A 24,544-nucleotide genomic window follows, 5' to 3' on the forward strand; every position below is an offset into this window, starting at 1 on the left:
GCCGCCCAGTTCCTAATTAGAGCGCCGTGTTCCTCGGGAAATAGGTGAGCAGAACCGCAGAAGGAAGCTTGCTTTCTGCTTTGACCTCCTGCTGGTTGGGGGCAGTTTCTTCAGTAATGGCAAGGCACCAGATGCCCTGGAAATCTGACCCACCCATCTGGGGCGAGAAGACAAAGACGGATGGCAGAGCAAGGTCAGGAATTAACTTTCAGGGATTCTCGGGACTCCGTGGACCAGCCAGGAAGTGTCCTTGGGCCCGCCTCCTTAGTCACTCATGTCACGGCCCGGGGGCCCTCAGCGCCCCTGCCCAGGTGCCTCTTGGCAGTGACTCAATCTTTCCACTTCCCACACACGTTTTCCGTGACAATTCCCGACTCCCGGATAAAGCGAAATCATTTCCTTTGGGGTTGGGCAGAATAGTTTTCACTAAATGTGGATGTGAAGAGCTAGATAAAATACTGTACACTTGTTCTGAAACACTGTGGGCTATACATTATCTGCTGCAAAGCAGTTTTTTTTTTAATTAAAAAAAAAAAATTTTTTTTTTTGTTTTTTTTGAGAGAGAAGGAGGGAGGGAGGGGAGTGGGAGGGGCAGAGAGAGAGGGAGACACAGAATCTGAAGCAGCCTCCAGGATCTGAGATGTCAGCACAGAGCACGAGGCAGGACTCGAAACCACCAACTGTGAAATCACGACCTGAGCCAAAGTCGGACGCTTCACCAACTGGCCACCCACATGCCCCCCAAAAAGGAGATTTTTGATAGAACACGGTAACACCCTTGTCGGCCCTACCACCCAGCCTGGCCTCAGTGGGCTCACCAAGAAAGGCCAGGCATTCGCTGAGACAACTCCGAGGCCTTAGACATCGAGGTAGGAACAGGCCGGGACAAGTGGCAACACTCGCTGGGAAGGTAGGTCCCACTAAGGGCACAGATGGGGCTCAGACAGGAGTACAGGCAACCAAGAGAAAGGCCCAAGGGTGGTCTCTGCCTGCCTCAAGCGCCCCCAGGAGCACCCACCTCACCCCCTCCAGATTTCAACACCAGCTGACTCATGCAGGCCTGCTCATTAGTGGCTGGGCCATTTCCTCTGTGTGAGCACCCTAGTCCTCTGCTGGGTCCCTGGCTGGCAGCAGGGGCTCATTCAGCGCGCTGCAGATGGCCCGGCAGGGGTGAGAAGGCTCCTGTCTCTGGGGGCCTGGCTTACCCTTACGAGAAACAGCCATTTGTGCCTGTGCCCAAGCACCAGTCTCGCTGGCCAGTTCCTTCCCCTTGGAACTGATCCACAACAGTAAGTGAACATACGGGTCAGAGGAGTCTGGGAGAGGAGACAACATACAGTCTATAAATGGGTTTCCAAGTTGTTAAAACAAGCACAGGATCCTAGGAGGTGGAGAGCACCTCTTCCTAGACCAGGGGTCCCTGCCACTACATTCCTGGCCACTGTCAGATTTCAGGGTGGGGAACGGGGCTCCGGGAGCTGCCCATTCTGTCCTGAAAGAGCCCGGACACTTCACAGTCCTTTCTGACACACAGCTCAGTTCTAGCTCTGTGGTCCAATTAAAAAACCCAATTTATTATCAAAAACTCAAGTCCAAATAAAAACAGAACAGTGTGAAAGGTCCAGGTCCAACAATTATCGACACATGGCCCATCTCTTTCCATCTCTGAGCCCACCCACTCCTTAGTGACAATTTTAAAGACCAAACGGAGAAAAGCCTGTCGGTTTATTACAAACAACTGAGTGTTGCAGGTACCGCTGGTTTTCGGACCTATCACCTATTCCTAATTCCACCCCCCATCTTCCACGACAGGTTTTTCCAGCCTCCCCTACAGCCGGGGGCAGTCAGATGAACCAGCCGTGGCCAGTGAGACATACGTGAAAGGCTGCTCTGAAGCTGCTTTGAAAAGTCTCACTGTAGGATACATGTGTGTGCACATACACACATGTACTAACCAGAGGAAGCCGCTTCATCAATATGATGAACTTATTCAACACAAGTGGCTTTTTTTTTTTTAAAGATTTTTTATTTTTATGTAATCTCTACACCCAACCTGGGGCTCAAATTTACAACCTTGAGATCAAGAGTTGCACACTCTACCAACTGAGCCAGCCGGACGCCCCAATACAGGCAGCTCTTAAAGAGGTTACATGCAGATCAAGAGGGAGACGGCTGAAGTCAAGGCAAATGAAACTATCTGAAATGTGAAAGTCAGGATGCACAAAGGCGGGTGGAAGGGCATCTGTTACCAGAATGGTGCAAATAGCTATGCATTCCCTGACAGGCTGCCAGATTCTGTCAAAAGGGGGTTAGGCTGGAAGGGCTTTTGATCTTTTTTACTGGCTGCTTGGGATTTTCCACGTGGCACAAGGCACACGGTTGCAGGGTGTCAAGAAGGCTCCCGTGTGGCTTGGATAGTAAAGAGTGGGGTTCTCTTCGCTTCCTTTTGCTGTTTTGATATAAAAGAACCCAAATGCCTCTGCTTGCTGCAGCCTGCCTGGTCGACAGGGAGGGGCGGGGTGGGGCTCTGACAAGCACAGCACCTCCTGAAACCTGGTGGCTGGGGGTGGCCACTCGTGACAGGCCTGGTGTTGGCTTTGCCAGGCTGGCCACCAGGCTGCTTCTTGAGGGGCTCTCTAGAAGACACGTGGATGTGTAAAAAGTCACCGAGTACAGATTAGATGTGTGCGGTACATCTGCTGAGAGAACACTCGCTAGGTCAAGAGTTAGCTGAAAGGAACCAACCTTTCTGCAGCCGTAATTTCAATCCATGGCAGGCACAGCCGGAGAAGCCGGTGTGAGGGCTGGATCATGAGCACACACTGAAGGGCAAATGCACCGGCCATGGTGCTCACCACCACATCTGACTTCTCTCTCCACGCCCTGGGGCAAAGCAACAGCAAACCCACCGGCACAAAGAACCGGGCTCTTGCGGCTACTGTCTTAATCTCTCAGAGGCTTCAAAGGTGTGAACATTTGCTAAAGAAGAAAGACCCTAACTTACAATGGGCTCAGCACCATTTATTCCGTAGGATTCCAGGTCGTTTTGTAAGCCAGACGAGGAGCTGGCTCACGTGTTGCTGACACGGTGGTGTGGTGGCTGAGACAAAGAACCAAAGAACTGTTTGAGGGAGTAGTGCTGGAGGCCATCAGGACCCAGAAGGCGATGATGCCCAGAAGATGCCCCACAGCAGGATGTGCATCTCTGCCTCGGCTGTGGCTCCTGTAGGACCGGATGTCCATGCCCTAACCAAAGCGCTGGCTTGTCTTACCTTAAAGGACTTTCCTTCACTCCTGCATCCTGTGCAGGACCGTAACTGAGGCCTCACCTACTCTGATGCTGCCCCGAAGGGCTGTATTATCACGTTTAGAGTTTTTTAACCGAGTGGATATGAACAGACGATGGGTTCAAATGTAGCCAGTAAACTACCTTTCTGAGTGACAAGGTCCATGACCCCATATGGTGTGGAGGATCAGGCCTTGGTTACCATGAGCTTCTGACCCCATATTTGAGGACTGGATGGGGGACCCCAGGTGTGTCATTAGCTCATCTCAACCTGATGAGGTACTGGTGTTACTCAAACCATTTATAGACCAGAAAACGAAGGCTCAGAAAGCCAAGCTGTGGTCAAGGTCACATCTGTTAGATGTCCAGGCAGGCACTGGCTCCCAGTCTTTGAAACCCTACCTTTCCCTAAACCTGTCCATGTTACTCAGGATGCCCAGACACCACCACCCCCCCCCCCCCCGAAAAGCAAGTTGTGGGGTTTACTGCTTTATTACTATGAAGTCTGGAATTTAAGATTTCCTAAGGAAAGTCTTTCAGAGTCTTCTCTGACAAACAAAAAAGGAATTATTGAGGTGGGAGCACATCTTAAACTGACCTGAACTCTAGGAAGAGGAAAAAGGCCAAAGGGGGAAAATCTCCCGAATTCAGCAGCAGCCTATGCTTATTTTCAGCCTGACTGTATACTGGTAAATAGGAACCCTGTTCAGGAGAGAGAAAGAGATCCGGAGAGAAGCTCCAACAGAACAAGAACCAAACTGCCCAGGGACCTGGTGCTCCACCCACACAAGTGAGCCTCCCTCCCTCGGGCTCTGGGGCAGGGCCGACTTCAGAAAGGGCCCCAGAAATTCACACCAGGCCGGTCAGCTCTGTTCCCCAGGGCTTTCCGTGTGGCCTTCACAGCGGAGTCAAGGGAAGGCCAGTGGGGCCCTCATCTTCGCCAGCCTCTTGTAGGACCAACTTTTATTTTTATTTTTGTAAGGACAAACTTTTAAAGGTAAAATGAATGAAACCATGTGAGGTCAAGATACAAAGACAGAAAGTTCAACGTAGAAAAAAGACCTTGCTGGGAAACAGGTGATGAGAAACACCGGAAACATTTCACAGACGCACAAGAAGCTCACATTGTAAACAGGATTAAGCTGCTACTGATTTCCCCCTATAACATCAGGGTTTCATTTTGCTCAGCCTGAGATCTCGCTCGATTTCAAACTGCCTGTGGTCCACTCGGTCTAGAAAAGCCTTCCGTTCGATGTACCTAGAAGAAAGTATAAAATGTTTGTCAGAAGAATCCTGTAGGAGAACAATGCCTCCCCCACCCTATCCCATCCCCCCAGGTGTGAACGGTCCACCTGGCCGGCAGGATCACCGGTTATAGTGCATACAAACAAATGACCAAGTGACCACCCGCGACTCTCTTAGGAACATCCAAGCCACAGGCATTTGGTCTAAACAAGGACGCTTCTGGTTCAGATGTCGTTGAAAGTAAAATGAAAAAGAGAAAGCAACAATTCATCCACGGCTTGGCTGCTGGGGCAGTTTTGTAACAAGGTTTTAGGGACAGAACACAGGCTTAGTTGAGCAAGGTTCAGTGGGTAGCTCTGTTACACATTAGCTAAGCCACACTGGTCAAGGACTGAAGATCTCGAAGCCTCATTTTTCTCAATGGCAAAACAGTGATGCCGTGTTTCCTGGTCTTAGTGGTGTGCTGGGTTGGTGGGGGAGAGAGAGCTATGCATCCTGCTTGTGTATAGTACAGCAAAATGGGAAAAAAGGCGCAGCTGAAAATGGAAGGAACAGGGTCTTCGTGGAAACTACTTCCTGGGGCTGCGGTGAAGCTCAAGAGGGCACCCAAAGCACTCACTTTATGGGGATCCCACTGCCAGGGCACCTGGGTGGCTCAGGTGGTTGAGGGTCGGACTCTGGCTCAGGTCATGATCTCATGGTTCGTGAGTTCAAGCCTCTCATCTGGCTTGCTGCTGACAGTACAGAGCCCACTTCACATCCTCTGTCCCCCTGTGTTTCTGCCCATCCCTGCTCAGGCTCTCTCTCAAAAATAAAAATTAGTAATATAAACATTAAAAAAAAAAAAAGGGATTCCACTGACTTCAGCCCCTGACTTCAGCCCCCTCCTTCCTTCCCTGCTTATCTCCAGTGCCCTCTGCCCAACTGGGTCCAGAAAGGCCTCCCTGAAGTGCCTCTAAGGGAAGGAGAGTGAGCGCAGCTGCCCACATACATACAGGGGCCCCTTAAAAGGTCAGTGCTGTGTGCCCTAACGGGGCCAGGTTCGGCAGACACAGCTTCCCCACGTCTTCCCAGGCAGGCTGGGAAGGAGGTGCGAGGCAGAAGCCGGCAGCAGAGGAGGAGAGGCTGGCAGCTTAATGAGACACAGCTGCATTTTAATGCACCTTCGTGCCACAAAGTGGGTTGCGTCTCACCCGGGGGAGGGGGGGTTCTGTGCTGCTAATTAATCTACTGAGAGAGCAAAACTGTCATTGAAAGTGGGAGACATAATTGAATCTCTGCACTAATTTTTCTTTTGTTGCACTGTGTAAAATGTGCATCTGTCATTACAAGGTCATTGTGTTTAGGGTGAGAATGTTACCAGGTTCAGGAGCCCGTGTTCCTTTGCTGAGTTCAGGCCCTGCCTTCCCTCCTGCGGTCCATCCCATCTGCTTTCCAGCCTAAGGCTGTGGCCACCAGCCCGATGCCTTACTGCAGAGACGGAGGTGGCTCTGAGTTCAAACCCTGACTCTGCCACTTGCTGTGTGACTCTGGGGAAACCACATAACTTTGCCAATTGTTTCCTAATCCGCCAAGAAAAAAAAGAAAAATGGATAATCATTCCTACTCTGAAGGGCTGCTATGTGGACTGAATGAAACAGTGTACACATAACACCTAGCAGAGCAGGTGCTCAATAAAATGGCAGCTAATGTTGTCACCATCATTTTGGGAGGCCGGCTTCTGCCAGGGTCCCGAGGACAAAGGATCCAAGAGGTGCAGTCAGCTCTCTTGATGGGTATTATCAGCGACTAGTAACTACCCACCTGGTCAAGGATCAGGAACTAAGCTGCTGTGTCTAAACCACCAACCAGAGGCCAGAATGGCTGGAAACAGCAGCAGAGCCTGCTCTTGGGTTTGATATAAGTCCTCAGGGTCAGGCCACCAGATTTAGTGAGTGAAATACAGGATGCCTGGTTAAATGTGAATTTCAGATTCCCTGACAGACAGGAAAGCCACAGACACCGTGGATCCCCTTTTGATAAAAGGGAGAAGACAGGGCAGACTGGTAGGGAAGCAGACACGCGACAGAATGAGCTCACCTGCCATCTATCACCAAGGGGCCCGTGACTCTCCAGAGGGGTCAGCTAACCAATATCGACTAAAGGGCTCTGCCACACTACAGCCATCATCACCCCTCACCTTACTCCACCCGCCCTGGGTTAAGATCGAGATGGGAATCAGTGTTTTGATAGCTCTAACTAAATGCCCCTTGAAGTTCAGCAAAAAAAGGGGGTGAACCATAGAGAGGAATTTAGGGCATGTTGCAAGAGAGCCATCACCCGGTGCTACCTGTCAGAGAGTGCCTGGAGGCAAGGAAGGGGAAGTACCTGGCTTTGCGCATTTGTGGTCTTCTAGATTTTCCTTTAAAGAGGAAGTAATACTTAAATTAGGATGCTCACTGAGCACCAATGATGGCCTTGCAGGTTCCCAGAAGCTGTGCTAGGTCCAGCTGACCTTGACACAATCGAGTGAAGCCAAGCTGGGTGCTGTACAGGCAGTTGCAGGCAGAGTTCAGGTTTAGGGAAGGATTCAGGCAGCCAAGAGGGGCACATGTGCAGAACACAACTGTATTCTCAAGGGCAACTCAGACAAAAGTCATCAAGGCAGGCCTGGCAACTTTATTTCCCCATTCACAGCCATCGGCAGCTGCTAACAGGATCCAGCCGAGAGCCGGCCAGGAACAAAACTTCTACTGGACATGGGCTCCCCCCACCTGCCAAAAGACAGGAAAGGTGCAGAGGATAAAAGCAGCTCTGATATTTACTATGTATGTTTGCCTTTGGGCAAGACGCTTAAATTCTGTGCCGTATTTTTCTTCTCTGTAAAGCAGGAATAAAAATGGCAATACCCCTGACAAAGCAGTGAGCCTGTGAGAAGTGCTTTGTAAACAATAAAACAAAAACAGCTGAGCACTGAGGGGTTCTTGCTTCCCACTTCTTTAAAAAAAATTGTATCTTTAATGTTTTATTTATTTTTGAGAGAGAGAGACAGAGTATGAGCGGGGGAGAGGCAGAGAGAGCAGGAGACAGAATCCACGAAGCAGGTCCCAGGCTCTGAGCTGTCAGCACAGAGCCCTACATAGGGCTTGAACCCGTGAACCACGGGATCATGACCTGAGCCAAAGTCAGACGCTTAACCGACTAAGCCACCCAGGTGCCCCGCTTGCTTCCCACTTCTGACTTAACTGTATCATTACAAAGCCTCAAAACCTGGGACAGCTGGAACAGGAACTAAGAGACCAAGAGCAAGGGGTTGGGGGGAAGGCCACCTCCTCCAAGGTGGTCCAGGTAGATGGCCCATTTAAATGGAGCCTCAGGAAATTTCAGGCACCTTAAGCAGGTTACAGTCTCAGAAAAGAACCACCAGCTGACAAGTGCAATGGCACTTTTCTGGCCTGTGCCTAGCACTCCTGGGGGACCCAGCCTGACTGGGCCTAGTCTACTGGGAAGCCAGGAGTGGGGGGTGGGGCCATCATCCCTTCCTGCTACTATTGCTCTATGTGGCCCATTTAAGAGGAAGCAGCTCCTTACTTTCATTAATAAAACATGCTAATAGCATCAAACCCTAAGGGATTCTCTAGCTTTTCCTTTCAGAACCAGGTTAGATACAACAGGCTCTGACATCTTTTTGATCTTTCAACCCAAATTATTCTTCTGGTACCAGCTGTTTGAGGTCCAGGCCAGCAAGGAGGGAGGGAAAAATGGCAGAAGGTAAGAGAAGGGTAGAAAGTGCTTCTAGGGAATATGTTGGTACCTACTCACTCCTTAGGTACCCACGCTGCAGCAAAGGAAGGATGGCCCTCCACCCGCCCCAGAAATCAGAGGCCTTTGAGGGTGGGATGGGCCACTGGGCGGGCTGTCCCGGTCTTCCGCCAGTGAGAGGCCTCCTACCCACCAGTCAGGGAAAGAGCCCAGGGAGGTGCCAGGACAGGTGAAGCAGGTACACGACCAAGGACATTTCCAGCCGCGTTACTGCTCTGTTCCAAGAGCGCCAGCGTTCAGTTCCCCAAGCAAGCATGCCGTGCGGCACAAACACGACAGGAAACGCGGGTCAGCTCAGGTCCCAACAGCAGGAGGCAGCGGCAGTGGAGGCAGGCTGAAGATAAAGCCCCGTGGTGGACGTAATAAGATATGCCCTTTTCTGCCGGAGAAATGCAACTAAAGAAGCAACCTGCCCAGGGCCGCCAAGCCTGCGTGCCCCCACCTCGCGCCACAGGGTGGAGGAGTGTGTGAGGCTCAGAGTGAAAGAATGGCCACATTTTAATGAAATATCTCCACTTCTTTCCTCCCATCTCACCAGGCTGTGCTGGTTCTGAAAGACGGACTCCTGGGGGTCCTAGAGGTAGAATGCAGAAAACATGATTTTCCCTGGGCTCTCCTTCCTGTCTCTCCACATCACAAATGTACCTGGTTTCCAATCATCGAACCCCCGACCTTCAGTTTGATCGCCAGCAGCAGCCAAGCCCAATGGGCCTGTTCTCATTCACTTTGTACGGATCCCTGCCCCAGGCCTACCACGAACACTGTGGGGAACCCGTGTGATCGGGTTACAAGGCTGGCTCGGGAGTGCAGGGCTCAGAGCAAGAGCAGCGACTCTTTACTGTGCAGGTGACTGATCATCTTGGGTATAGGCATTTTAACCAACTGTGCGGCCTGGAAATGATGTCTGGGTGGAGACATCATTCTGATGTATCATGCCCTTCTTTTCCAGGTGGCTAATTCTAATTCCAAAACAAAGCCATGCTGTCTGGCCGCCGGCGGGATGGACATTTAGACAGAGAAATGGCTCAGCACCTGCCCTGGGCTAGATTCTCTTCTAGATGCTGGTGATGGGGTGGTGAACCTGCCCCTGCTGTTGGAGGCTCACTGTATATGGAACGACACAACAACATACTCAAACACGGTGATGTGACTGATGGTTCCGGGGGGGAGTCTACTCTAGAGAGTGGCACTCGAGTGACAAGTAAGAGCCATCGTGGAGGAGGACCTAGAGGAGCCCTACAGAGGCTGGGCTGTCATGGGCAGGGGAGAAGGGGATATGAGGTGGGCAAGGGAAAGCTCACGAAGGGCCTACAATGCCAGGGTAAGCTGAACCCTGACTGCAAGTGCTACTGGAGGGCTTCCAGCAGGGAAGAGAGGAAAAATGGCTCATACACAAAAACCGTTTTAGCTGCTATTGGGAAGAAAGGAGGGAAGGGTACAGACAGAGAAACAGGGAGCCCAGCAGACATCTGTGGCTTATGCTGGAATAGCGGCAGTGGGGCCGGATAAAGCAATGGACTGATATATTTTACGAGACAATGGTCTATTGGACTTTCAGGAAGTGAGCAGAAAGAGGAAATCAAGGATGACTCCTACGTTTTTCTTTTAACGGGTGGATCGGTGGTGATGGTGCCGTTTTCTGAGAAGTCTGAGGAAGGAGTCTACGGAAGGAAGGCAAGTATTCGGTCTTGGGTGTTAAATCTGATGTGTGTCTTGCACACGCAAATAGAGATGTCAACCCGACAGGTGATACGGGAGTCTGGAGCTCGGCGGAATGGTCAGGCAGAGGAGAGCTTTTCTGGGAGCCGTCGGCAGACAGTGGTACCTAAGCTGTGGAACTAGTGAGCTCTCCTGGGGGAGGTGGGGTGTGGGGCGAATGTGAGGACAGATGGCTGCCCGGCTCAGCCCTGGAACTTCCCAAGTTTAAAAGCCCAGAGAAGGAAGAGGCTAGCCAGGGAGACTGGGGGGAGATGCCACCGAGCTGTATCTGCCACCTCTGTGGAAAGCATTCCTGAAAGTTGGGCAGGGATACACCAGGAGGGAATATGAAGGAGTAAGGCCCCTGATGGGGTGTGGTCAGTAATGGCAGATGGGAGAAAGAAGAGTGAGCAGAGGACTCACTATATTTATAAACACCCCAGACATCTCCCCTTCAACTCGAGAGGTACACTGAAGAGTTTCTACTTAATAGGTGAAGAAATGGGCTAAAGCACATAGCAGGCTGGTAGTAGCGCGAGGATTTGAATTCAATTTCAATTCAGTTTTACCGTAAAATGTAAAACACACACTAAAGTGTACGAAACGGGCAAGGCAAACGAATCATCATCTAGCGAGCTCTCACGCGGCCATCGCCAGGTCAAGACTCGGAATGCTGGTGGCCTGGAGGAGGCCCCTGCGTCACTCGTCCACCAGCGCCAGACCAGCCAGGTGCGAGCTTGCTTGCCTTTGAAGTTTCTGTTCCCTCGACATTATGGTCTAGTTGTGCCTAATTCTGAACTTGACAGAAGTAGACATAGTGTGAATTCTTTTGCGACTTGCTTCTTTCACAAAATGACTTAGTGGACAGCACTGCTTTTGCCTGTTTTTGACCTTTATATAAATGGAATCAAACTGCATGAACTTCTCTGCAATATTACATTGCTGAAATTTATCCATGTTCATTCCAATTACTAAAGAGTACCCCAGTGTGAGAACTGCTAAAAAAAAAAACCTCAGGCCCAAAATGGTGTCACTTAGGTTAAGGCCCCAGGTCAGTAAACCCAGACTTAATACCTAACCTAACTGCAGTTTCAACCCCCTAGGAATGTAACCTTTAACCGGTCAGTCAGGAATTTTCTGGTCAGCACCAATAAGGTAATCTGTCACATGGGCCTTCTTTATCTGCCAAAGAAAGATGAGGTAATCCACCTATTAGAACCGTTTTGTCATCAAATGGAGGTGACCTCACCTGAAATAATCCTTTTTTGCTTATGACTTCCTTGTCCTGCCTTTAAAAACCCTTTCCTTTCTGTAGCCCTCTACATGGTAGACGGGAGGCTGCCCAATTCACGAGCCGTTTAATAAAGCCAATTCGACCTTCATACTTTGTCTACTGCATTATTGACAGATACCTGAGTTGCCTCCAGTTTGGGGATATTATGAAAAGTACTATCACTGCCATCTTCACACCTGTCTTTGGGGAACACACAACTGAATTTCTGTTGGGAACACGGCTGGTGTGGGGCTGCTGAGTTGCGAGAAGTGACCACGCTTCGGTGGTTAATGCCAAGAGGGACATTCAAACATGAGCTGTCGAATCTCCCAGATGCACTGATGTTTTCAGCGTTACGAGGAGACCTCCTCTTTGTTTCTGGCAATGCTCCTGCCTTAAAGTCTATTTTGTCTAGTATCAGTACAGCTCCATCAGCTTTCTTCTGGTTAGTGGCTACTTGATTTATCTTGTCTCCCATCTTTTTATTCTCACCAATTCTGCATCCCGCTGTTCTGATGTGTCTCTTTTAACGAGTAAATTAGTTGTTTTTTATTTTCTAATTCAATGTGTCAATCCCTGTCTCTTCACTGGAGCGTTTAGTTTATTGACATTTAATGAAATGTCAATGCAAGTAGCAGACACACATGTTAAAACAGACCTGGTCCTGTGCCTGCAGTTTCTCAAGGTACCTTGTTTCCTTACATGCGTATTTTAAGATGGCAAAATTGCCTTTAAATAATTGGACAGTAATAACCCAAAACTGACCAAGCTAGCTTCACATTCTATCAAATCTTTTTAAGGGGGAAGACGTGTTAGCATGTACTGAACTGGAGTTACTATCAAAATATAAAAAGCATGACATAAGCTTTTAATCTCAATCCAATCTTATTTTAATCAAGAATGCAGAACAGAAATATTTTTATCACCAGTTATGATCTGAATTCTTGTATGAGATCAATTTAAATCTGGTACTTGTAAAAAGGTCACAGTCTTCTAAATATATATGGCAGAGGCCAATCATAGGTGCCTCGTTTGAGATGTTATCAAATAGGACTTTTCCCCTTCTTGGTTTCAGCAAAGACCACCTTTATTCCAGGGATATACCTCTTGGGATTCTGCACACATTCCCTCAGAGATTCCCTCCCCTTGAGTCCTTGCTGTTGCTGGCACCTGTGAAGGAGAATTGGGGGCCTGAGCTGCCTCTGCCCAAGCAGGCCTACAGGTCTGGTTCTTATGCTCCTTCCCTTTTCAGGAGAAATCTTTCCCTTCTCGACATTCCCTGTTTTGAAGGTGGCTCTCTAGTTTCGTGTGTGCTGGAAAGGCTCACCCAGCAGCTGGCTATCTTGCCCTCATCTCTAGAATTTTGATGTTATGGTCTCGTGATTCTCAACCCTGGCTGTGTATCAGAAGCACCTGAGGACTGAGTTAAAGATACAGATACCTGTGACTCCTGATTCAGCAGCTCTGTATGGGGGGTGGTGGCCTTGTCACCTCAACTCTGGAAACCACCCCCAGAGGATCCTCACGCTTAACCAAGGTGAGACCCTGGAGCTACAGCATGTTCCCTGGACTAGGGGTTGAGCCCCTTTACTACAACTACAAGAGCTAGGAAAGGCAGGTGAGGGGAGGTGTGGGGGTGGGAACTAGAGAGGGAAGGTGAGAACAGCCAGAGGCAGGGCAAAGAAGTCATCAGATCTGCACCGGAAAAACAGAATCAGATCAACAGAATCAAATGGGGCAGGGGGGCGGGGAGGATCTCAGACAAGGAGGGAAAGCAGAGCACCTAAGAGCTCTATGCTATTAGTAGTTCCCTAACCCAGTTACGTGATTTTCCATTGCCTGAAAAGTCCTCATTGGGCAGATGTCCTTTTAATCTTGTTTTCTCTTCCAGTCTACATTTTATTAACTCTCCCTTATCTTCAACAGCACCACTCCTTACTTTTATAAGATCTCTATTAACTTCAGCAGAACGAACATTGTCCCACCCATACGATCAATATTCAGAGGAGCAATAAAGTTGCACACACTGGCAGATCCCTTGCTGCTTTAGATCAGAAGGCAAATGTGGAGAAGAGGAAAGATCTGTGAGTTACCAGAGCTAAAAAGGCGGGGAGGTCTGGGGCAAGGTCAGAGGCCTTCTCTAGATAACACAGATTCCTGCCCGTGCTGTATTCTGGGCCTTCCCCTTGGGGCGCTTGGGTGGCTCAATCAGTTGGGTGTCCGACTTCAGCTCAGGTTATGACCTCATGGTTGGTGAGTTCGAGCCCCAAGTCAGGCTCTGCACTGACAACTGACAGCTCAGAGCCTTGGATTCTGTGTCTCCCTCCCTCTCTTTCTCTACCATCCCCTGCTTGTGCTCACTCTCACTTTCTCTCTCTCTCTCTCTCTCAAAAATAAATAAATAAACGTATCCTGGGCCTTCCCCAGGAGGCTTCGGCACTTCTGCCTCTGTCCTGGGGCATTCCATCTTTGACAGACTGACTTAGAAGCCTGATGGTTAAATGAGCTCATGAAGTCACTTAACAAAAAAATTTTTGAACATACTGGTCAGCTTCCAGGTTCATTCAAATAATCTTGAGGCCTGATTTAGAAATGTGACCCCCTCCCAATAACCCCCTTACCTGTCCTTATTATAACTTAACTTACAAATAACCTGAATGACTACCACTTAATGCATCCTTTTACGTGACAGGGGCTCTGCAAAGGGTTTTATGTACTTCATGTGTGTGATATGTATGTTATACATGTGTTACATGTGTTATCTCATGAGATCCTCACAGTCACCCTGAGTGTGGTATCATGACCCCAATTAACAGGCAAAGGAGCTGAGCCTCAGAAACGCCCAGTATGCTGCAGGGAGAGCCCTTCCTGATGAGGGGGGTGGTGAGGACCCAGAGCTGTCTGACAGCCACATAACACTTCCTTTCACTGTTAGGGGGGCAGGGAGTGATGACCTTGAGCCATGGACCCTGTTCTGTAGTAACTCTATTTTTTACTTCTTCTGAGATTCCTAAGTGTTCACCGAACACCATCTTTTTTGATAATTCCTCAATACAGAGCCTACGGATGCCCTCTCTGTATTCCACAGTGAAGACGAGGGTGCAAGTGACAGCCTGGGTGCTGTGTGAGGGCCGGTGTGTCGTACAGGTTGAAGCCCCAGGCTGGGCCATAGTGACACGGGCAAAACCAATCCCGCGATAAGGCAACGACAGCCGGCCGCTCTGTTGCCTCAGCTCCTGAAGCACTGGGCTGGTCTGGCTCCTCAGAAGGCCAAACCATTCCGATCAGGCCAAGGCTGACACGGCCAGCCAGATCTGACCATGTGACCAAACCAGGGGACTTAGAATTCACGGGAGCAGTCATTCAGGGAGCTCGGCTGGGCAGCTGGGCCGGTGTGACTGGCCCCCAGAGGAGGGCTGCTCTCGTGTCCCCTCCCCCGCTGCCCCTCAGTGTGCTGCTCACCCAGAGGGTCTGCTCCGCATTAGAACAGAGCCTCACCGACAAGCCAAAGTGCTCACATTTTTTGTTTCACTACGAAAAGTGCCTGCTTACACTGGGCAGCCTGGCTATAATGAATTATTTCCGAGTGTTCAGGATTTTCAGAGGAACGGAATCTACTACTCCTTACCCTTCCTTCCCTCGATTATGGATGGCTAGTTCTTCACCAATGCCCTCCTCCTCCTTGAAGCTCTCCCAGTCCAACTTGGACTTCTCTAGGGTGCTCATCTTCTGCTTCTTAGCTCCAATTTTCCCCAAAAGGCTGGTCATGCCACTTGATCTTTTTAACCTAGGGAAAGCGAAAAAACGAAATGTGTAAACATGTAAGAACAATCATCTCTTGATTCATGGTTTTTCTGATTGTTGCAGGGCTCCCTAGATTTGAGCTTTTTATCTTAATGGAAACCTTTTTTTTTGTATTTAGAGTACTTCCTATCTGGTGTAGAGAACACTTTAAGTAGACCAGAATTCGAATGCACTTTTCCTGCTGAACATCTCTGATGGCTCTAAGGACCTAGGACTAGGAAATCCTAAAGACCTCTGTTTGCTCTGTAGGACAGGTCTCTACTTGCAGAGAGGGAGACGCGCCGCATGATTCAGACACGGCTCTAGAGTCACATGCCTCTGTAGATATTCTGGCTCGGTGTGACCTGAGCCTACTTAACCGCATCTGCCCTGGTTTCCTATAACCTACCAGGTGAATAGTTAGTTATTCACAGGGCTGTAGTGTATCTTGGAGGTAAAGTGCTTTAACATAGCACTGGGCACAGAGTAAAGGTGTAACAAATGTCAGCCACCCTGAGTCAGTGTCATCATTTGTGCCCTAAAGCCCCAGGGAACTCCTTTAAGAGAAAGAGACACAGATCCCAACACTGATGAGCAGAAGTCACAGTATCTTAACAAGACTCTAAGGTCAGTTTCCTTTCGACTCCTGTGAGTCAGGACCCTGGATTTTCCCAGGAGGTGGAGAACATTCCTCACCCTGAAAGGAGGGAGTATACAGCCTGTGTTCTACTTGCTGGTGACACGATCATGGACTATGGGAGAAACCCCATACGCCCAAGTTCAAGTCTTGGCAGGTCACATGTCTCCAGTCACTGTTAAATGTAGAAGATAAAATAAGGAAAACAGAATGTAGCTAGTTAGTAAGAAGGTGGTATCAGGGCGAAGAACTATGGAAGGAACATGGCCTTTGGTCAAAACACGTTGTATACGACCACACAGGAAACTGAAAGTTACTTTCTGCTTTACTGGGATATGTAGGAGAGTCAAACATGTACAACTTGTATGAGCTAACATCGTAAGTCCTACTGATAACATCAGCAGTCATACCTTTCACTTGCCTAGAATGCTAATTCTCCAAGTGCTTCCCTTGCCATTTTCTCATTGTACTCTTACTATGGCCCGTGAAAGAGGACCACTGCATCTCCGAATTGGGGGAGGAACACTCGAGAGTATCTGGTGTCATGCTAACCCTTCTGAAACCCACCTCCCTACAGCACAGGGCCAGTGAAGGATGGCCCGTTCCTGCCTCAGAGCGAGCAGACAGGCTGGTGTCCACACCGAACACAAGACTCCGGAGGCCAAACCATGACCCTCCACACCCTCATCCTATTCACGCTGGTCAGGAGGATGTTAGCTCCCCTGTTGTGGTCACATCCCACCACACGATGTTAGCTTAAGATGGACGCAGGACAGGCTGGACAGGCATCCTCGTCCTCATTTTGAATTGGACACGTAAACAAAGTTCAGAGAGGCTACATGACACAACAAAGGTCAAGCCAATAGAACATGCAGAGCCAGGACAAAGCAGGGTCTTTCTGACTCCCAGTGCGGTGCCCTGTGCGGTCTCACGTCTAAGCTGAGAATCTACTTGAGATATTTTTTGACAGCTATTTTACTTCCCAGTTTGCTTAAAAATTTTCCAAACAGCTCTCTGTGATTTTCACTTCACATCTTCTAAAAATTCTTTTCCACATAAGTCACTTCCTACAACAATCTCTCATCAAGGCACGCACGCACACGCACGCACCCAGGCTGTATTTTTACCAGGAGCAGAGCATGAGTGAGGGTACAGATACTGAGTACGTCCCCCATCTTTCCCCTCCTCCCTGGCCTCACTGCCACCACCCTGGTTCTTACTATTTTATCATCTCTTCTGGAGCACTCTGCAGTCTCTTCTCTTGTCTCCCTGACCTGTTTTGTCCCAGCCCACTCACCTGTTCCACCCTGGCCTCTAGTCCACGTGCCATCATTAGGGGGAATTCTCTGAAACACAAGGCTTATCATGTCTTTCTGCTTAAATGTCCCTTCCCTGACCCCTCATTGCTCTTAAAATAAAGAATACATTTCTTCCTAACTTGCAAAGTTCTTCCTCATCTTCCCTCACCACATCTACCCTTGTAAGCTAAGGTCCAACCATACAGTCCTGAACCTAGAGTTCATCTCCCATTTATCTGGTCTTGTCTCAGCTTAGGGGTGACTCCTCCAGGAAGCCTTCTCTGACCCCTTGCCAATCTCTGGATGAGATGCCTCCTGGTGCTGTGTCTAGGGCACCCATTCGAGCACCGATCCTTCCCGTAGCAGATGCTTGAGAACTTTGATTCTAGCTGCCGCCACACTGGGCACTTCTGAGCAGGCTCAGAATCACTGCTGACAACATCTACCAAAAGCATGCACCTCGAGACTTTCCTTTTCTGGCTGCAGGGCCTCCTCTGATCCTGCCTACATGTTGGAAGCACTGCCTGGCCGCGCGGTGGAGGTCATACCATTGGGGCCACCCTGATGGCCCCAGATGGCTACGGCTACAAGGCGCAGACTCCTGTCCTCACACAAGCAATTCCAGGAGGTCATCTGAATGCTCCTAGAAGTCCTGGTGGCAAGGAACCCTTGCAGCCCTGGAAACACACTCTCATACTGGCTTTCCCTCCTGCCCCATCCCCTCCCTCTACCTCCTCACTCCTGCTGCCCGAAGACGGCTTCCCAAAGAAGGACCTACACTAACGGACTTATCCGAGGTCCTGCTTTGAGGGGAACCTAAGTGCTTAGGCACAACACTGCTTTCCTCGTGCGTGCTCCGTCTCTCTGAGGGTACTTAAGCTCCGGGTCCCCAAATCTCTCTATGGCACATGGATTGGGTGTTACAAACAGTAGGCACTCAATCAACGTCACCCGGATGGATCACAGAAACAATTAGAGGGAGGGAATCAGCTCTTTACAGAATAAAGGGTGTTCAGAATACTTTTAAATTGGGGATTCTGAGGGGAGTGATTTTTTTTTTAAATTTTTTTTTAATGTTTATTTATTGTTGAGACAGAGAGAGACAGAGCATGAATGGGGGAGGGTCAGAGAGAGGGAGACACAGAATCTGAAACAGGCTCCAGGCTCTGAGCTGTCAGCACAGAGCCCGACGCGGGGCTCGAACTCACGGACCGCGAGATAGTGACCTGAGCCGAAGTCGGCCGCTTAACCGACTGAGCCACCTAGGCGCCCCGAGGGGAGTGATTTCTACTTGCCTTCATTCATCATTCAGCTCATGACAACCTGGTCCCTCCACCTGAGCGGCACCATAAGCTCTGTACAGCATCTCCCACCCTCAGCTGCAGTTCTGATGGTAGTCCCAAATTATACCATCTTTCTGACAATCACTTTGAGAAGTCTGAGAAAATGATCTTTTGCAGCATTAACAGTGAAGAGAGTTCCAGAAAAGTAAAAAGCCATAATCCCCCTTTGCCTTGCTCACCACTAAACACCAGCGAAATGTCACCTGTGCCTAATATGCTTTAAGGGAAAGCTTCCAGGTCTGTCTTCACTGGATCATGAATGTGGTTTGTGACTTCCTAATCTGATAAGTCTCGAAAGCAAAATTACCTGTCTTGTATTTGAGGCTACATCAAAGTGAATGACACATTTATGGCAGCAGCCAAAACATGAGAGGCTCATCATGACTGAGAGCCCTTTCTCTTCTGGAATCTAGGGCGTGGGGTCCCTGCAGGCTTTGGAGCACTCATATGCCCCACCACTCGACACGGGGCTGCAGTGGCACAGGCCTGGCATCGCTCCATCACAGCTTTCAGGAGGGCACGTGTACCATGACCTCGGCCCTAGCTCTGCTGTTAAGGTTCATCAACCAGGCTTTCAGGAGGGCAGACGCAGGCAAGAAAGCCTCAGCTTCTGGTCAAGGGCGGCTGGCTCTCTTGGCCAGGAAAGAGTGCCGCAGAGAGTACCGCAGTGGTCCCGAGAGGGGCGGCTCGTCAGGAGGCGTCTATTAGCACTGCCCTCCCACAGACCTCCGGCAGCTGTGGGAAGGGAGAGGTCAGAATTCCCTCAGAGACCCCTCTGCTGTCAGCAGGAACCAGTGCAGTTTCAGGCACCAGATCAACAGAGCCACCGATTTCTCTTTGTACTGGATCCTAAGTCATAAGGGCAAGGTACTACCAGAGGGTCGCCTTTGACAGACCACCTGTTTCCCCAGCCATGGATTTTCGGATCTTGATTCTAAACTGTGGTGAGCTGTGTCACCGAAGACCACGGTATTTCATTCAAGAGACTCCTCATCCACCTGTTGCAAGGCCAAGTCCAAAGAAACGCACCATTCACTTGCTCATTCTCAGACATGTCTGGTATGTGGCTACCAAGATGTTTCTAATGTAACAATGGCCTTTCAACCCCCTCCTCCTGAACGCCACTGTCCTCTACTGACCTAACTACCGTAAGTTCGATGTGAAGACTAATCCTGTCCAAGCGCATGGCCTCGGCTCCCCTCTCCTCTAAAGCAGCAGGCTTCTGCGCCGAAAGAGCGCCTGGCTGAGTGCAGCGGCCTTGCTGGTGAAAGCAGCTCCTACCAAGCTTTTTTCTCTCGTGTATTCGAGCTCGTTATCCCTCAATAAGCAATTCTCTTCTGTTCCCTTTCCACGGCACCCAGCCCAACGACCTTTGCCAACACCAGACACCCACGAAGACCTCGCACACATGGATTCAGAACCTCCAAAAAAGTAAAAGGGGCAAAAAAAGGCAAAATGACAGTCATCTTTTTCCTTTCTCAAAGTTTATGATGATAATCTGCTAGAACTTCTTCTGCTTCTCTTGAGTCACAGAAATGGAAGTTTAACAAAATTCACTGCAACCAAATGATAAGCTCTATCCTGTTGAGTATGTCAGAAAGACATTAGTAACTTGTTTTCTTGGCTCCAGCCTCAGAGGCATGGACTCAGATTCACCCGAACAAATCCACTGATTCCATTCATTTTGTAGCAAAAGCACTGCTCTATCCAGCTGCCCTCATGATGCTCTGGATCCTGCTGTTATTTCCAAGAGGTGCTGGGAAAGAACCAGGAAGATAACAAGGGGAAGCAGAGAGGATGGCAGGACACTGCAACTGACTGTGAAGGAAAAGTGGGCACATCTTTCCCCAAGATCTTTAAAATTGGCCTCAGGAACTCAGCCGGCCCACAGAACAGAATTTTAGGTTTGGGAATGAATTTAGAGTCAGTCATTCATTGTACTCCTCCATCAGAGATTACTGAGAAATGACTGTATACCAGACATTGTGCTTGGACCTAGGGACACACAAATACATAAGGCATAATCTTTGGCTTCAAGGAGACAATGTAATAGAAGAGACCGTCATACAGGCAAATTATAACCACATACTTACTTTCAGAGCACAAAAGAGGGACCATATGAGAGGCTGTTTAATCCAACTTCCTTATTTTAGAGATGAGTTAACTATGAAATCCAAGAAGATTAAGAAACCTGCCCAAGTTCCCAAGGGGAGACATGGGACCAGTACTCTGTGCTTCTCTGTACTTCTGACCTCCGGCCTGTCTCACCCCCCCACCTCCCCACCTGTCTTTTCTACCTGGCTGATGCTGGAGTTGGGGACAGACAGCCTTTGGGGATCCCTTCCATACTCCGACTTCTATCACTGCTAATTTGGGGGGGGGTGTTCTTATTTCCCCTGTTGTCTTGGAGCTCACTGTACACAGGGCCCATGTCCTACTCATTCCTGACTCACCCACACTACGTGGGTGATCACTACGTGTTTAATGAACTAAATCCCTGTGATTTGATGGGCTTATCCAAATGAATTTTTTTCTCGTGACAAAAGGAGTCAACACTGCAATGGAACCAAGATGTCAGAAAAGGTAGCTCCAAAAGTAGACTGGCAAGAATAGGGTCAACACATGTACAAGGAAGCACTACTGACCTTTACTTAGAACTCTAACACATGGAGCCCGGCTCTAGTCTATGCCTTCTGTCTCATAACTTGCATAACCACTAAAATGCAAATTATTTGGAACAAAGATTCTTTGGCACAGATACCCAGTTTCCTTAGGATTTGTCATCTGTTTACAAGGCAGGAGTGGATTTTTTTGTAGCTCACACATGGGATTATTTTCCAGAGCCATACAAGGGTCCGGAACTGTCACGGTACTCCCTGAGAAATGGGAAGAAAGTTTATGATGATAATTCTTCGTTGAGAGCTGTCTGCTTGGAACCGCCGTCCTCTTTTAGATCTTCTTTGGATTTAGCTAAAATCTGCAAGAATGAAAAGTAAAGCCCTGATCCCTGGGCCAGTCTCACTCCTCATCTGTGCAAATCTCTAAGTAATCTCCCCAAAGCCCAAGACCAGACCATTCAAGGAAACAGCCTGGAAGCCAGCGGTACTTTAGGGAGAGAGTTCAAATCCCATTCACTTCCCAACAATGTACCGGCAGTATTCTATAGGCCAATGGGCTCAGGAAAGTGGAAAATCAGAAGTCAGACAAGAAGTATCAAATGATCTTAACCATTTTGTGGCTTGAAAAACTGTCAGTGCTCTGGAACCTGTTACTAACGTTGATACTGTGCCAGCTGCCCGCCCCCAAAAGTGGCATCTATCAGCAAAAGGTGAAATAAAGGCTGACAAAAAGCAGCAGCTTCAGCTTTTATACAAATAGCAAGTGATTTGTGACTTGGTTCTACTGCTTCGATCCCAATCCAAGAATGAAGTACACTTAAGTCTGATTTGATTTCATCTGTACAAGATCTTTAAAACATGTCTCCGAAACACACTTGATTATTCTGGTGGCGAAAGTTCTGAATTCTTTTTGGTTTTAAAATTTTTTAAGGTTTATTTATTTGAGAGAGAAAGGCAGGGGGAGGGGCAAAGAGAATTCCAGGCAGGCCCTGCAGTGTCAGCACAGAGCCTGATGCGGGGCTTGATCCCAGGAACTGTGAGATCACGACCTGAGTTGAAACCAAGAGTCAGACACTTAACTCACGAAGCCACCCAGGTGCCCCAAAAGTTCTGAATTCTAATCTCTTCCGAAACAGTGTTTTACAGAAAGCCCTTTCCAACTCTTCCTTCCCTGTCAGTGAAGCACCGAGGTCTCCGCTGATGCCGGAAACCCGATCACGCCACAGACTCGGTCGGATCTACTGAAATGGACGGCTCTTCTGGGAGTGGATGCATCATCCATTCACAGTGAGCCATGAACTGTTCTCCCCAGAGCAGTACAGGCCCTCTCACTGCACAGTCTCCTGGTCCCTGCTGTAATCCAGGGCGTTCATCTTGGGACAAGTAACTGGGCTTAGGGGCTCTGCAGTGACAATGAAAAGGACTTTTTTCCTGGGACAAGCTAATTGATCTGCCGGGCAGTGTATTTATTATTAGCAACACACCCCAAGAGAAACCTACTGTCCCTTTTCTCTCTGAAGAACTGTCCTCTAGGAGTCTATTGTTCTGCTGAAACCAGCCTGCTTAGTGGGCTTGGGTGTCTTGCCACAAAGGGCCATTGTTTTGTTTTATTTACTTATTTATTTATTTTTTAATTGTTGTTTGTTTTTATTAATCTGCCTGGTTCAGACCTTTCAAAGAAGGTCAAAGTGAGACAAGTGTCAGGGAGGACCAGGCCCTCTTCCCCCACCCTTCCTTGGTGCACGAAGGCATCTGCGATGCTTGGCTCGTGTGTGTAACGCAGGGAGAGATCTGCATGGAGACGCAAAAAGTCTTGCATTGCGAGGGGGGCAAGTGTGAGCTTTAACACGAGCATTTGTTCCACTACCGCTTCTGAGGGACGGGGTACAGCAGCACTTAGCACAAGAACCCTAGTGCGGTCTGGTGAGAAATGTCCAACTTTCTAGTTTAAAAATGTCGCGCTGACAGAAACGTTGAAAGCAGAGAACAAGCATTATCTGAATAGCCTAGATTCACTCATTATTAGCATTTTGCCACATTTGCTTTCTCTCTCCCCGTTCCTCCCTCCCACTTTCCCCCTTTCTCTCCATTTAAATGGTCTTTTTTGGAGGCGTGAAACCACTTTTAAGTAAGATGCAGACATCATGCCCCTTCACTTCTAAGTACTTGGGCATGTGGTGCCTAAGGGCATCCTCACACATCAACACAACACTTTATACCGCACGCAAGAGCTTTAAAGCTGATCGAACGGTGTAAAGTCCATATTCACAATTCCCTCACTGCCTCCCCAGATGGCCATGACAGTCGTTCCCCATTCCCTCCTTCCAGGCAGGAAGCATCTGACGTTTCCTTAGTCTCCTTTACTTTTTAATCTAGTACAGTGTCCTGCCTCTTCTTTGGTTTGTTTGATTTTTGGTCCTTAATGCCATTGCCAATTTTTTTGAGTCCAGAATAGAACACTGCTCGTTTAGGGTTTGTCCGATTCTTATGCCAGGTGGGTACACAGGTGAGGTCAGAATCAGCTTACTGCACCACCACCCAGAGCCGGCCGGAGTGTGAGGTCAGCCCAGGACTCATGATGATCTGTGTGGTCCCTTGGGGCACGTGGTGACCGCCAGAGCTCCCGTTTGTAAAGGTGTACTCTCCTCTCTGTAACCAATTAATGTGTGTGATGCATAGGATACTACTCTCAGGACGCTCAGCAAGTTCTGACTGCTTCTTATTTCTGGTGCCTCACTCTGTAATGCCCTGGAAATGTCTGTGGACAGACTGAAGTGAAAAAAACAGTGAAGGATCTTATGTGAAGGACAAATATTCAGGAACTCTTAAAGGGATCATAGAGCTCTGGCTGTAAGAAAGTCTCTTAAAAGTCAAAGAGCAGTAACTAGAGAAAAGGCCAACGGTTACAGGATGGTCAAAAGAATCCTAGACTGCACAGGCCAATGGTGAATACGGAGTTCTCTGGCCAACATGCAGGCATTCACTTACATATCTGGTTACTCTTCTCAAGGGCCTGGCGCCTGCTATGCCTAAGGGTTAAGTGACAGAAGTCTTAGTGACAAAGAAAAACCCTCTGGCCCGCCCACCAGACCTCTAGGAAATGATCCTCCTGAATTTCCCTTCTGCTCTGCTCCACTCCCCTGTGGTTTCACCCCATTCCCTGGGAAAGAGATAATGCCACATCCCTTCCTGCCGCTGCTCCAGCAATTTCCTTCCTTACACTATTCCCATGCTGGGGGATCATGGCAAAGCAGGGAAGGGCCTCCACCATTTTAAAGTAGCTGGAGAGTGAAGAAGGCCTGGCTCTCCAAAGCGGAAACCTTTACTTTACTGGAATAAGGACCATGCCCGGGGAGGGGATGCTTTCTCCCTGAGGTCCAAGCTGCTGTTGCTTGAATCTGTATGATCAGGCACAGGTGGGAAGAATAATTCACTGGCCAACATAAATAGACCATTTACATTTCTGAGACAGAATTTTAAAGGAATTATTAAATACAGCTTCTAACGAAGCCCATAATGATATTCTTCTTTATGCGGAAGCCTGGGAGTTCGACTGAGGAGG

The 24,544-nt window shown here is 48.9% G+C and overlaps 1 protein-coding gene across 3 annotated transcripts in view; it reads right to left on the reverse strand.

Annotated features, from left to right (window-relative positions):
- Positions 1-4,234: 4,234 nt before the first annotated feature.
- The window catches only part of CFDP1 (craniofacial development protein 1), a 124,104-nt gene continuing 103,794 nt past the window's right edge, over positions 4,235-24,544 (reverse strand). For 2 of the 3 annotated variants that reach the window (XM_043599701.1, XM_043599702.1), the window contains 2 exons: positions 14,932-15,090; positions 4,235-4,544 (listed from right to left, as the gene is read on the reverse strand). In XM_043599701.1, coding sequence (XP_043455636.1) covers positions 4,454-4,544; positions 14,932-15,090 — 250 coding nt within the window. In that variant the 3' untranslated portion in view covers positions 4,235-4,453. The remainder of the gene's footprint in view (positions 4,545-14,931; positions 15,091-24,544) is intronic. The other variant, XM_043599703.1, reaches the window with a different exon arrangement.

The sequence above is a fragment of the Prionailurus bengalensis genome, chromosome E2, assembly GCF_016509475.1.
Source record: "Prionailurus bengalensis isolate Pbe53 chromosome E2, Fcat_Pben_1.1_paternal_pri, whole genome shotgun sequence".
Classification (NCBI taxonomy): Eukaryota; Metazoa; Chordata; class Mammalia; order Carnivora; family Felidae; genus Prionailurus; species Prionailurus bengalensis.